Source organism: Zosterops lateralis (genome assembly GCF_965231275.1).
Source record: "Zosterops lateralis genome assembly, chromosome: 9".
Lineage (NCBI taxonomy): Eukaryota > Metazoa > Chordata > Aves > Passeriformes > Zosteropidae > Zosterops > Zosterops lateralis.
In genome coordinates this window covers 18,988,815-19,002,735 of record NC_139769.1, presented here as the reverse complement: position 1 = coordinate 19,002,735, position 13,921 = coordinate 18,988,815, and the positions used below count along the sequence as shown (strand labels likewise).

Below are 13,921 nucleotides of genomic sequence, written 5' to 3'. Positions count from 1 at the left end.
TCTTCAGAGGTCCTGCCTCACCTCACACAGCGACGCGGGCACAGCTCAAGTGTCCTGACTGCAGGCGCCGCCCCAAACGCCATCAGAGAGCTCCAGAAGAGCTTTCAAGAGCCAGTCACCACTGACATTTCATCCATTATTCCTCGAGTGAGCTGCCTGAGGTGCCCTGAGTGTTGAGGCGGCAGCTCTGACCTTATCAACTCCCCCCAACAAATCAGTGACGTGTCACTTCTACACTTCCTTAACCATTTTTCAATAGAATGTTTATTAAAAGTATATACAATAGAATAATAAACTACTTCTTAAAGAAAATGCCTGAATAGAGAATTAGAAAAGAAGTTCCTGTTTTTATAAAGCATGGAATGAAATAGGGACATTGCAAAACATGTTCAGTACACCAGGCACCTGTGCTGTGAGAGTTTGATTTTACAAAACAGGCCTGAAGAGTGAAAATGCCTTCTCCATAGTGATAGGAATTTTACTTCAAAAGTTAATCACTGGATCACTTGGGTATCTGTAAATCAGTTAATCAAGACTTGTTTTGGTGAATTTGCAATACTATTACCTAAATTATATAAACATTTGTAGCAGAAGGTCTGCTAGCCCAAACCCACTCAAACTCAGCTAGGACAGCTTACATTGACTCCAACATAAAAATCTCAAGTTTATGCTTTTTTTCTAACGAGCTGTTGTTTTTGTAGTAAGTGTTGTTGGCACTTTAATACTTAACAATCTCTCCCCTGCATGTAAAATCGCAAGACATAAACTGTGGCTGCAAAGTTTGATTTAAAAAAAAAAAAAAATCACAAGAAAAGGTTAACGCTGAATTAAATAATTTTATTTTGTGCATTTCAGAAAGGAATAATGACATTTTCTAGAATCAGTTGTTGCTGTGATAGACAGACATGTAAAGCTCATGTTTCCATTTTACATTACAACATGCAGTGTGAGAATGATACATTAGTTTACTTGAATTCTCAAGTTAATCATCTTTGAATAAATCAAGAGCTATTAACTCTGTGAACATTCGTAACAGTTAAAAAATATTTCAGTTGGGAGGAAAAATAATTAGTAATACAATATAGATCAAGAAGCACCAACTGGAACACAATGGATACACAGTTCTTACTGAGTTATTTAGTTTATTTCTATTTTACCAATTATAAGTTTGCATTATTAGAAGTTTTTGATTGTAAAATATAAAGGATAATGCTACAGCTCAGCATCAGTCAATATAAGTCAGCTATTTTTAGGGGATAATGACTTGATCTATATGGGTATCAGTTCATTTTATGTTAGATTTAACATTTTTTTTCTTCCTTCTTAATTTTTAAACTGTCTGGCTTGACAAAGTGTTGAGTAGCTTTTTGAGAAAAAAATAAAAAAGAAACACCCCAAAACCAATAAACCACCACCCCCCAAGAAAGTTAATAACCTTAAATCTTACTTTTGTTGCTACTTAACAGCAAAGTCAACCAATACATATTTTTTCCCTATTTAAAATATTATCACTAAAACTATGCTCAACTAATCAGTGCAGAAGCAACATTATAAATGGGCATGTTTAGAAGTTCCATAACATATGTATTTTTGTGTACACAGTGGTGATTTATCTTTAAATTTTTACCATTAAATTAGGAAAAAACTCTAGCAGTGACAAATATGCAGTCCCTATCAGCAGTGCAGGTTGCAAAACGGGAAAGCAAACTGTAGATAGCATAGGAAGGTTTTGATGAAAAATTTCTCATGTTTTTTTTCCCCAACACTTAAAGAGTGTTACTGCCAATGAATATAATTTTGATACCTGGTGGAAATCTTCAACAGTCATAGCTCTTAAGCTTCACTTCCAATTTTAAAACGTTTTCATGAAGTAAGAACAATTTTTTTTCTGCCATTTTGTTCCTGTTTTCTAAGGCACAGAAGCCATTAAAAAATACCTTGAAATAATGAACAAGAAATAAGTATCCAGGAAAACAGTAAAGCTAGTGAAACAGTAGGACATAAACCTCAATATAATTATCAAGAATTTTGGAACGTTCAGTGCAGTATGAAAAATACTTTCTATGCCTCTTGCACATTAAAAAAATAATCTGTAGCTGACATTTCAGTAACATTTTTTGATCAAATGACATTTCTTATGCATTGTGTTGAGAAAATAAAAAATTCCCAACCCATGTACTGCAGTTCAAAAGTTCAGGTATAATATAGACATCACCTATCCCTAACTTCTAAGGACTGAACACTTCAGCAAGGGAGTTAAAATCCTTATTAACCTTTCAAACAAACAGTATATGAGTATAGCCACTGTTTACAAGTCATCTCTTGAACCTGTTAACTTGCCCTTACAGTATTTACCTGAAATACATCTCCCTGAACAAGACAGCATGTGTGCACTGTACTTTAGACAGAATACAGAAACTTTAAAATACGGACACAATACAATCTTGATCTATGTGTTTTAGTGCATTATAATTACATCCTGTATTTATTTATTCAGCATATGTTGTCTAACATTAAGAAATAGTGCTTTTGCTTTTCTGCCTTGTGATGTGAGAAGTGTTCTTAGCCCCACTCTCTGCCTGTTTATTGCACTAAGATGGAAAAATCGTATGAAGAGTTGAGAATTACCAACCACTCTCCCTGAACCCTGAACTTAATAAGGACATGCGGGCATCCAAATATGAAGAAACACATTTTGCATCATGTTCACTGGATTGTTCCCAAAGGACACCACACAGAGGTAGCATGCTTATTGTTATTGGTGCAATTTCAAAAGGCCCAAAAGCCTCATATTCTCCTCTCTGATAGTAGGCTACTACGTCTTTCCACTGTGTTAAGCATTTCCACCTGATTAATAGAACTTAATAGAAGGGCTCAGGTGACCCTCTCTTCAATAAATTAATTTAATAAGCAGTTAAGCAGATTGGCCTTCCCTAACATATAGGCTGTGCATTGTATGCACACTTCCTATGAATTACCCATGGCGAAAACCAGATAGAAATGAAAAAAATAGGTTTGCTATATGGCTCATGGTGTTTAAATAAACCTAAAGACAGATTAACATCAGATGTTACCTCATTATTGCTTGAGCTAACTCTCAAAGTAAAGTTTTCAAAAGTTTATATATAACTTCCAACTTCGATTTATTACAGTATTCAGACACTTTATTTCTCTGGTTGCTTAGTGGAGTGTTCAACTGAACACATACAAAAACATCCCCATTATACAGTTCAATGGAGAGATAACATATTATGCCTTCATTAATGCATGGTGCTAGAGCACAAAGCATACCAAACTCAGAAAGCTAGAGGTTAGTCTACTCCCCCTTAAGCATGCATTTGCAAAAACATCCATTTACTCTTTAAGAGACAAAGAAAAAAAAACATAAGAGCTGTGCTACTCATTTTAGCTCAGGAAGGAGCAAACGTACTTCATTACATCAAGATTTTGTTTTGAAAAAGCTAAAAAAACCAAAGCTACTTAAAATTAAGTTTGTGCATGTTCTTTAAATTCCTCCTTACTAAAAGTGTCTGCATCAAGTGTGCACTGCAGTTTTATTTTATTGTCATGCCCTGATTTTCAAAACACCTAAGCCCCATACAGTTATAGGGCACAGAAGCTGCTGGCATTCAGCATGTCTGAAAGTCAGGACACAGCTTAAGTGATTGTGCAGAACAGTTAATTTCCCTTGCAGTGTAAGCCAAGTGTTCATTTATGCCCAATAGTAAGACCACAGAAGTTTCATCAAATCAATCAAAATAAACTTTTACAAGTCATAAAGAATTTCAAGGATAACACCAATTGACCAGGCCTGAGTTTCACAGCTAAAAGGACAATACTGCCCATTCTCATTGGTGAGCTCTGGAAGCCCTTTCCAGGATGATCTGATAAAAGAAAACACAAGTGAGTATGGTTGTTAAATCATAGATTGAAATAAAAAGAACATGTCATTTTAAAGCCTTTTGGAAGATAAACTCAGTAGGAAACTGAAAAGCTTGACTAAAGGTCTGCTCTCCTACAAGCACAGTATATCCTTTGATAACTGAGATCTAATATTTTTTTCACCTGTAGTGGAAGTCTCTTCTTCAAAGCAGACTCTCTATTACTAATAATAACTAAACTTACACAGCTGGTGTGCTGCTCCTGTTTCGCATTCTGGTAGTTTTGCATTTGGAAAGTGAGATAAGAATGGTATTCAAACTACATTTGAGATAGATTATGGTGCTGAAAAGTGATCAGGACTGGAAGACAGCATGATTACACAAACCTTTTCCTCCTTAGGAACGACCCCCCCCCCCCCCCCCCCCCCCCCAAAAAAAAAAACTAGCACACTTACAAAAATACAAATAAAGCCTGTTGCTACAGTAATTGTTCTGTACAGAAAATGTATTAAAGCAGAGTTTTTTAAAAAACATATACTACTTTAATAAGACAAAAAAATGCAAAGAATGTTACCAAACTGCAACTTGTTTCTGATACTACCAAACAAGTGACCTGGTCAAGACACTACATAAGGCAAAATGTTGCTTTGCAAATCCATTTTTCTTCCTTGTGCAGTCAGACAAACTTTTTTGTCATGAGTCCTGAATTACTCTTTTGGGTTCAAATAAATATGTTTCATGTGTTTCAGAACAGATTATATGGAAGAGGTATCAAGGGCAAGGTGTTTTGTTTATTTTAATTTGTCTCAAATCCTTATTAAGCAAAATAGATGGCAAAACAGGAAAAACGATGCGTGAGTTTGGTGGTTTGGTCTGAAGGAAAACTCAAAATGTAAGTTCCTCTGTCTCCTTAGAAAATCAAGGTTATTAGTGTGACAGCTTCAGAATCTTAATTTCCTCACTCAGAACACAATAAATCTAACATTATTTTGCATAATTTTATCTGCTGCAATTTTAATGTCACTACTTGCCCTTTAACTATTATGTTTTACAAAGTTTGATTTTAAATACTTTAATTTTTTTAACAAAGCAACTCACTGATTTTTTTTTCTGAAATTGATTTCTTGTATGAAATAAGATCCTAATTTTTACGTAAAGTTTATTTCACCCAGCCTTTGCATGTATAAGTATTAGGAATTCTGCAGTCTGTACAAGACACTAGATCTCACTCATATTTGAAACCTGATTTGAGATCTGCAATTGCACACATAGAAGTCAACTTCCTGTCTAGAAAAGAGATCCTGTTTACACAGTAGATCTGTGCTCTTACATGCAATTGGATGGTGGATACCACTAACTTGGTATTTTGAATCTGTGTTTGTTGTTACCTTACCTTTCAAGATGAACATAGTGGCGAGAAAGAAGATTCTTAATCATAACTACAGTTTTTGCATATATCTCTGGACCAATCAACCTAGAGAAATGCAGTTTGGCACGAAGAAAATACCCAATTGGCCACAGCCATTCCTAAACAAAGAATGAAAAGAGAAGATTAGCAAAGCAGTTGATTTGAAAAGATGACTACACTTTTTCTAAAATTGAAGGAAGTAGCTCTTACGGGTCCTTGATGATAATTAAACCCTCTGGATATATTGTAGTTGTCATTGTCAAGAGCATTATCATAGACTCCACAGTACACCATATCACTGCAAGAAACAAAAAACGTATTATGCAAACAAAGTCTTAAATAAAAATAATACACAGAAAAGGAAAACAGAAATTAACAAAACAACTTATTGTTTTAATTTATTGATGGTTAAGTTAGGGAGGTCTACACCATGTTCTGTACTTTACATGACAATGGAATTCCAAATAAAGTTTAAATGTGTAGGAAAATGGTCAACTTCTTGAAAGGAAGTAAGAGTCATAATTTTACCCTTTTACTCAAACTGTAGTGCTGTACACTCTATCAAACACTGTACATCCCAAGATGCAAATTCAACACCTTTGGTACGATACCAAATTTGACTTGCTTACTTGTGAGGCATCCAAAACCACCCAGCCATTGCCTATATAAAGAAATCAATTGCATGGACTTCCACAACAGCAAAACAATTTTTCTGGAAGTACTTTCTGCATCTGTATTTCATTCATAGTATAAATGAAGATTTCACACCACCATCACCACCCCTGCCCTATATCAAGTAATTCTTACTGTTATGTTTATCACCTTCAGGAATTACCACTTGACCTTATCTCTACTGTACTTACTCTGGGTCTAACGTTTTCATGCCTAATGGACCAAGAAGCTTTTCCTCTGCTATCTGCAGAGCTTTCCAAGCTCTCTCAGGTGTAAACAACTCAGGGGCCTGATAAAATAATAAAGATTTAATGAATGATCTCTGTGCATATACATACATAAGGCTGCGTATACAAATGCTGAAGATAACAAAAAGCCCGAGTTTTGCATTACTGAATCAACTTCTGGAACCTGAAAGTCAGAGTAAGCAAGAAAACAGAAGGTATCCAGTGCTCTTTTCAATTTTGATTTTATTTTATATACCCTTGCCAAGTATTATTACTGAAGCTCTTTACAAAGCCAATGAAGACAAAGAATCCATCCTTTTAAGCCAATTTGATGGGAAAAGCAGCCTCCCAAACCTAGCCATAAAAGATATTCTGAATACAGTGAACACAGCAAATTGGCAAGTCCCATCTTGATACATTTTTAGGAGATAGTCCAAGATGGATGAATATTAAAAGCATGGCAACAAAGCTGCTTTCAAAACATTATTCCAAGCAATGTATGTTCCTGATAGAATGCCATGCAGATGGACCTTAAATTTTTCTTATAACTGAACTAAGCCTGCATTCATGTGCAAAGCCCTCCTCCCACTCCCCCCACACTTACCACAACCATTGCTATTGGAAAATTTGGCCTGAGCTGGTAATCACACCATGGACTTGAAGCTCCATAGCTGTCCTTATAAATGCCACGTTTGTGTACAAGATCTGGGTGTTTTTCATTAGGATCCGCCGGATTCTCAGAGACAAAGAACAGCCTTTCAAAGTGTCCTTGGATTTTCCTGTCCCACTCATCATATGTGATAATCTCCTCCTTTCCTGCAAAATGTTACACACGTTTAATTTCCTGCAATCAGCCACAGTGACAACAGCAGAAATATGCTTCTTGAATTTCTGACACTTCACATAACAGGAGCAGACCTAGGATCACCTCTCTCAGTTTGTGATTCCCTACATTTAGGCCAATTGTACAGATTACAGGAGGAATAGCTCACTGAAATTTCTAGTGAGACTAACCCAACATTGGAGTTTCCATAGGGCTTATTTTCACTTGGGCTGGCTAAACTTAAAGTAACTATGACTGGAAGATTAGTCCCTCTAAAACATAAAGGACTTCCAATTATATTTATGTAAATATTCCCAGCAAGGGGTTGTCTGTGTTATGAATATTGTGGGAGGGACAGAAAGAGAAAACAAAGACAACTGTCCTGCATCATTTTACTTTGCATTCTTGTAACAAATGATGCAATCATCATAATATACCTTATCATAATATAATCATCATAATCACCAATCATCATAATATAACCTTATCAGTTATATCCATTTTGAGAAAAGGTATTCAGGCTCTGAAATTCCTTTGTAATCCACTGAATAAACTACTTGAAATATTGAGAAGACAATATAAACCTCTAATAAATTTTTATAGTAAAAAAAGGATTTTGATCACACAAGATACTTTCTCAAGTTTTTGCCCTTTTTTTACCTCTAAACCTTCTTCTGAGGTGACATGGTCACTATTTCATTGTTTTAGTTATTTTATAGCTCAGTAATACAATTATGAGATGTGCCTGTTCTTACCATGTCTTTTTACAGTGACTCCACGGAATGGAAATATGTTTTTCCCAGATAAATCCATTAACCAGTGAACAGTCGACTTGCACAGGCCAACAATTTCCACAGCAGAGCCATCTCTAAAATAACAATGATAAGAAGACGCATTATTTACTTTAAGAAGGCTTTAAAAGTTCAATGAGTAACTGAAAAATTTAGATTCATAAGTATCTTATTTAGACAATTTCTTTTTTTGCTTATTTTCCTATTATTCCCTGATTTCTCAGTCAGGGAAAGAACTTGCTTGTAAACTATGTAGCAAATACCTTTTTCTGTCCAACAGCCTTATTTCAAGTAGTATTATCATACCCAGCTAATTAGCACAAACAGAAGATAATTTTATACCAGTGATTAAGAACATGAAAAAAGGATCAACCCCAAATTTAGTCCTCAGATGCTAAGGCTGTGTTCAATACAAAGCTTCTCAACTGCAGATACACTTCTGTAACTTGGGTTAATAGTTCTACCATAAAAGATTACTTAAGTCAAAAAGTGACGGATTAAAATAAGCACTAAATGCACTTCTTGGACTTGCTTCTTTTTTCAGGTAATATTCATGTAATTAATATATGCAAATATTTCATATTGTACCATACTCAGCTTTACTTAAAGGAATTTTCTCTCTCATATCACCAACTCAGCCTCTTTCAGAAAGCACCTCAACCTCTCTAGGCTCTCAATTAAAATGCTCGACTTCTCAAGCAAGATAACATTTTCCTCAATTCTCACCCAAGGATGGCAATTGATTTGAAAGAGATACTGTACTAAATTCAAGCAAGGATGCCTGCAGCAGTTTGCTAGCACATAATAGAAAGCCTATTTCAAAATGCTTAATCTCAACTCTAAAAATGTAGATATTTTTGAATTCAAAACTAAAACATATTCAAACATCACAATTATCAATATGTAAGTCATGTGGGAAGTCTGAATAGCAAAGTACTGCTAGTACAGCAAGTATACAGTATTACCTAAATTACATTTTACTACTTGTATTCAGAAGTCAACTCTTGGCATGGAGCTGAGACTGTGACAGAAGCCATGGGCTTCACCTGCCCAAGAACACAGCTTTTGACTTCAAATCAGCACAAAGAAAAAATTTCATTAACATTTTAATAGGTAGAAACATTTAGAACATTTGAGAGATAACCTCTCAGATGTGTCAATAGGACTCATAGTGGTTCTGCTGAAGAATTTAAGTTAAAAAAGAAATTAAAAACCCTCCTGGCTAAAGCCCACCTTTCTTTCCTACCTCGGAGTAGCTGGAATTCCTTTGTTGCGAGCTTTGTCGCTCTCTCCCATTTTATCCATCCAAGTGCCACAATTGAAGCGGTTCCCTCCAAAGACAAAGCCAGTTTCAGGGTCAACACCTGCAGTTACATTAAAACCTGGCAAGAAAGGATATCAGGTGTTACGTTCATTTTTTTAGACAAAACAAAACCCCAACTACCTACACCCGCAACCCAAACATCCTAATAAAGAAAAAGACCTTTCAACAAGAAACCTGAAGTAGGTTTCTGAAGGCAACTGTACTTTAAGTGAAATTTTAAAGTTAACTTGCACAATAACATATGACCAGTTGCTAATAATAAACTATTATTTAGGCACTTCAAAAATATTACAATAAAGTAATATAGTTTTAGATACAATAAATATAATTTTATTTTAAAAAATATGCTCAATAGAAAGCAGAAATAAGAGGAAAAGGAGATAAAAAATTATTCATTAACTTCTGTTTCACACAGCAAGGGTTCTGTCTATGTTACCTTCATCTCTCATTTTTTCATCAATCTGAGGACCAGCATTCCTTTCTCGGAAATTTATGCCTTCCATATGTCGTTGCATTGCTTCCTGTATTACTTCATAAAGTGGCTGATCCTAGATTCATTTGGATTCATGTTTGGATGACATGTGAAAGGCAAGATGAAAAGAGAGGAGAAAGCATTTCTTAAACCTGTAGTTTATATGATATTCTAAAAAACCTCCCAAACCATCAAAATTTTTCATGCAGCATCCTTGGCAATGGCAATACATTGTATACAAATTTTTATATAAACATTTTTTCAAGACAAAGAGCAACAAAAATATTTAGAAGCTGATGGAATTTTTTTTCCACCTTGTACTTGGTCTAATCAGGTGATGCAAGAAGTGCTTAAAATAAGGAATTCTTGTGCTATAATCAAATTTCACCATAAACAACAGATAGCAACAGGTTCTTGTAGCTAGAAAAAATTATATCTTTTCACTAAAACATTACAGTTTTGTTACATGGTTAAATTAGAAGAATTTTTACCACAGCGCCTGCAGGCTGAGGAGAAGAGTCATCTCTTGGGTACATTCTAGAAACAGGACACCTGAGAATGTCTAATCCATTGGGAACAATTTTACAGTACTCCTGGATACAATGAAGCCACCACCACACAGCATCACGACAGTTGTATCTGGCATGTGTCCCCCCGCCGAGCAGATTGGGAATGAGACCATGTCTTAAAGTCCCAGCATAAGCTAAAATGATGTTTCTAGAACAAAAGAAAACCACAGCCTTCACTAAGTTGCCTTCAGGGCCATTATTAAACTAAGTATCAAATACAAAGCATACAGGGTTATGTTAATAGCAAGAAGACAAACAGGTACCAAAATAACCCAAAAACAACAACAAAAAAGATATGAAAAGTTTGCTGTTGAAAGTTTCAAATTATTCAGTTTAGCATGAAGTTCCTTTACAATAAAAAACCACCCATTCCCTAACGCATTCCTCAATATTAATACAATTAAATCAGTTCGTACAAAAATACTTCATCTATTCATATGGAAAAGATAATTTGCTTTTTATTAGGTAGTGATATCGATCCTAAATCCAAATCCCACTGAGGTCACAGGGAAGGTTTTTATTGACCTTGTGTATGATTACCCTGGTATCCATTCTGATGGGAGGGCAGAGTAGATGGGAAATTCCTATTAAAATACAGAGAGGTGACCGCAACTGAGGATATGAGAGGTTTCATTTGGGAACCATTGCACATACCTTCCTGAAAACATGGATTCCAACTAGCTTTAAAAGGCAAAATAAACATCCTAGTTGACTGCACATCTCTCTGCATGAGAAAGCTAACAGCTGGCCAAATGTACAACAGCAAAAATACATGCTGATTTATATGAACTAATTTTTATGTTTCTCTTATGTGCCAAGTTCCATTTAAATTAATATTAATCAAAATATCAAATTTGTCTGGCTTATATACAGCTCATCTGTAAAGTTAAATATTTATAGCTACCAGATTGCAACAATGCACAATTAGCTGATTTCTAGTATCAGCAGACAAATACTAGAAATTACAAAAAATTATGACAGACCTGCATTCATGCCTTTCTGAATGAAACAGTATTTTGGTACTTCAAATTTTTATGTGAATAATTCTGAAATTATTGCTCGGCATCAATGATGCAAGCACTATTGAAACAATCACTTTGTTCAAGGACAAGCAGTAGTATTGCTGGGGTTAAAACTACCTTATCTCTACAGAACATCAGCTTTGTATAAGTGCTAAGAAGGCAAAAAAGTGTTTGAATAGTATTTTTAATCCCACTTAGAGGGAGCTCCCAAATGTGTCTAGAGCCATTGAAGTTTCATACTGCACATGAATTGTTTCTAGCAGCTTGTGCATCAGCTCAGGTTTTGAGAGCATTGCTTTTTCCTAACTGCCTACAAAGCCAACAAGAACCGAGGCTAGGCAAGTCTTACCTTGCTTCTAGATAGCGCCCAGTAACTAACATTAGACCTCTTAGTGCAATAAAAGTATCCCTTCCCCACGAACGAAAAATTCCAGAGGAAAAGTGAGGTAAACCTGAAAAGCAATGTCATTATTCATCTAATTAATTGACATAGCAGAAATTTCCAAGCACACATGTATAAAATAGCCAGAAGTAAAAACTATATCCTATTTTATAACTTTTTCCTAGATAAGGTACTTCAAATAGACAATCTCCAAGACCTAGAGTTCTTGATAGAATTAAATACACTTTATTTTAGAACAATGTCTTCTAGAATTTCAAGATCACACAAAAGTATTTCTCATCCCAGTAACAGTGACGTTTCAACTTTTATGAAATCCCCTGGCAACTTAACCAAAAGTTAATTAAAAGAAACAGAAAGAAAACTAACCAAAAAAATCAGAACTATGACAAGATTGTAACACTTTGCTGGCAAGAGTTTAGGTATCAGAGTTGTGGCATCTCAGCAGCATAAAGGGGATGAGACTGTTCTCAGACACCATGAAGGATATCCTGCTTCTCTTTTCCAGCAGCTTATAGAACTACACTTTACAGGAGACATAACATGTAGCATGATTCTAACTAATAAGGCATAATAATTACAACAGTAACATCCATACTTGTCTTTTCTTCCATTTGTTTCTTTTTATGATCTATTAAACAGAAATTCCACATGGTAAAGTTTCAAACCAGTAGTGTCTTGTGCATACTTGGTAGAACAACATTTCACTTCTATCACTTACTTTAACAAAGTATTTGCTAATTCTCAAATATGGCCTCCATATCTCTGCAAATTTATAGTACATGGCAGCAGCACTTGAGAATGACAACCTGTGTACAATTTAAAAACCTCAGGCAGAACAACCTGTGAATATGTGAAAGGAATATTTAAAACCAAACCCTTCAGTACAGTTAATCTTTATGACCAGTTTAAGGGAACACTGTGCCTCTGTGCTTCTAGGTAACACTAAAGCAGGCAAATGGAATGTTATTAAAATCCAGAAACTAAAAGCAATAAAGCTACACAAGAGTGGTGGCAAAAAGAAAAGCACTCCACTGAGAGAGATGCCACTGCATCTGTGGACATTTAAAAGTTTCCATGGCTTCAGAAAAGGAATGAGCCAACTCAGAATCAAAATAAATTCATTCTAAGCCACAGAAGATAATACTTTGGACATAGACAAATGCCCATAGGAAGATTGCCAGATGCTGGCAGAACATTTGGAGGTATAAATACTTCTTGCTGACTGCTTTTATGCTCTTTCCTTTTGGAGACAGATCAGGAGTTCTCCTGGTACTTGTAAACCATAAATTCATTCCTGTTACTCCATTACAATTCACTTTTTAAATTCTCATTCATAAAACATAAACTAAAACCCTTTATGACAAGTATACTCATCTCAGGCAAGTCACCTAGAAAGGAAAATATTTTTGTAGATCTCTATATATAGTAACAAATATAGCAAAAAAAAAAGTCTCTAAATAAAGCATTTATATATAAAGCTCTCCCTCCCAACTCCCATGAGTACTACTAGAGAAAACTCCCATACTTTTAACATGAACAAATCTTTACCTTAAGCACAAGGCAAAAGTGAGTGAAATCACTACATTTTATACACAGCTTCTGACAGATGGCTCTCAAACATGACGCAGAAAAATTTAATATAGTTACTAAAACCAGTTTAGCTGCTTTGGAAGACTTATATTTTAAAGGTTGTTCTCACTTACCAGCTGCTAAAGAAACACAACATTGTTCTTTCTCATTTGTAATCTCATTCAGCCTATAGGGAACATCATGCAAGGAAGGAGACAGAGCTGGCAGACAAGAGTATTTTCCTATCCCACATAACTGGATTGAACCCAAGGAAAGGTGTTTAACAAACGTTGATCCATTCTGCACAAAGCTGTAATTCAACATAATTAAATTAAAGTAACTTTGCATTAAACAATAGCAGTCTATAAAATGTACCCTTCTCATTTACAGAAGGCTATGACAAACATTATATGTAAGAAATACAAAAAACTAGCAATGAATTAATACTAACATTCCACATTAACTGATTTTTTATCTAAGATTTAATTTGTAAATCACTCATTCTCCTAAAATGGGTCCCCAATGTTAAGTCAAATTTTAATTGATTAATGCCAATGGAAGTGTTTATAACATGTACTTCTAAGAAACAGTTTAAACAAATAAAGTTGTTTTGGTTTAGTTAATGCCTATACAGACCTAAGACTTCAAATATATGATAAAATATTTTACTATGAACAAAAATTTGTCAAAAGTAGACAGTATTTTTAAAAATCATATTTTTACATATAATACAAAAAACGCAAATCAAAAAATCTGTTAA

The 13,921-nt window shown here is 34.9% G+C and overlaps 1 protein-coding gene across 2 annotated transcripts in view; it reads right to left on the bottom strand.

Moving 5' to 3' along the window:
- Positions 1-816: 816 nt before the first annotated feature.
- AGL (amylo-alpha-1,6-glucosidase and 4-alpha-glucanotransferase) overlaps positions 817-13,921 on the bottom strand; it is a 33,581-nt gene continuing 20,476 nt past the window's right edge. For both annotated transcript variants that reach the window (XM_083867420.1, XM_083867419.1), the window contains exons 23-33: positions 13,296-13,471; positions 11,539-11,641; positions 10,090-10,315; positions 9,563-9,674; positions 9,049-9,184; positions 7,767-7,879; positions 6,793-7,004; positions 6,153-6,250; positions 5,500-5,587; positions 5,275-5,408; positions 817-3,884 (exon numbers count right to left, since the gene is read on the bottom strand). In XM_083867420.1, the coding sequence (XP_083723546.1) occupies positions 3,767-3,884; positions 5,275-5,408; positions 5,500-5,587; positions 6,153-6,250; positions 6,793-7,004; positions 7,767-7,879; positions 9,049-9,184; positions 9,563-9,674; positions 10,090-10,315; positions 11,539-11,641; positions 13,296-13,471 (1,516 nt within the window). In that variant the 3' untranslated portion in view covers positions 817-3,766. The remainder of the gene's footprint in view (positions 3,885-5,274; positions 5,409-5,499; positions 5,588-6,152; positions 6,251-6,792; positions 7,005-7,766; positions 7,880-9,048; positions 9,185-9,562; positions 9,675-10,089; positions 10,316-11,538; positions 11,642-13,295; positions 13,472-13,921) is intronic.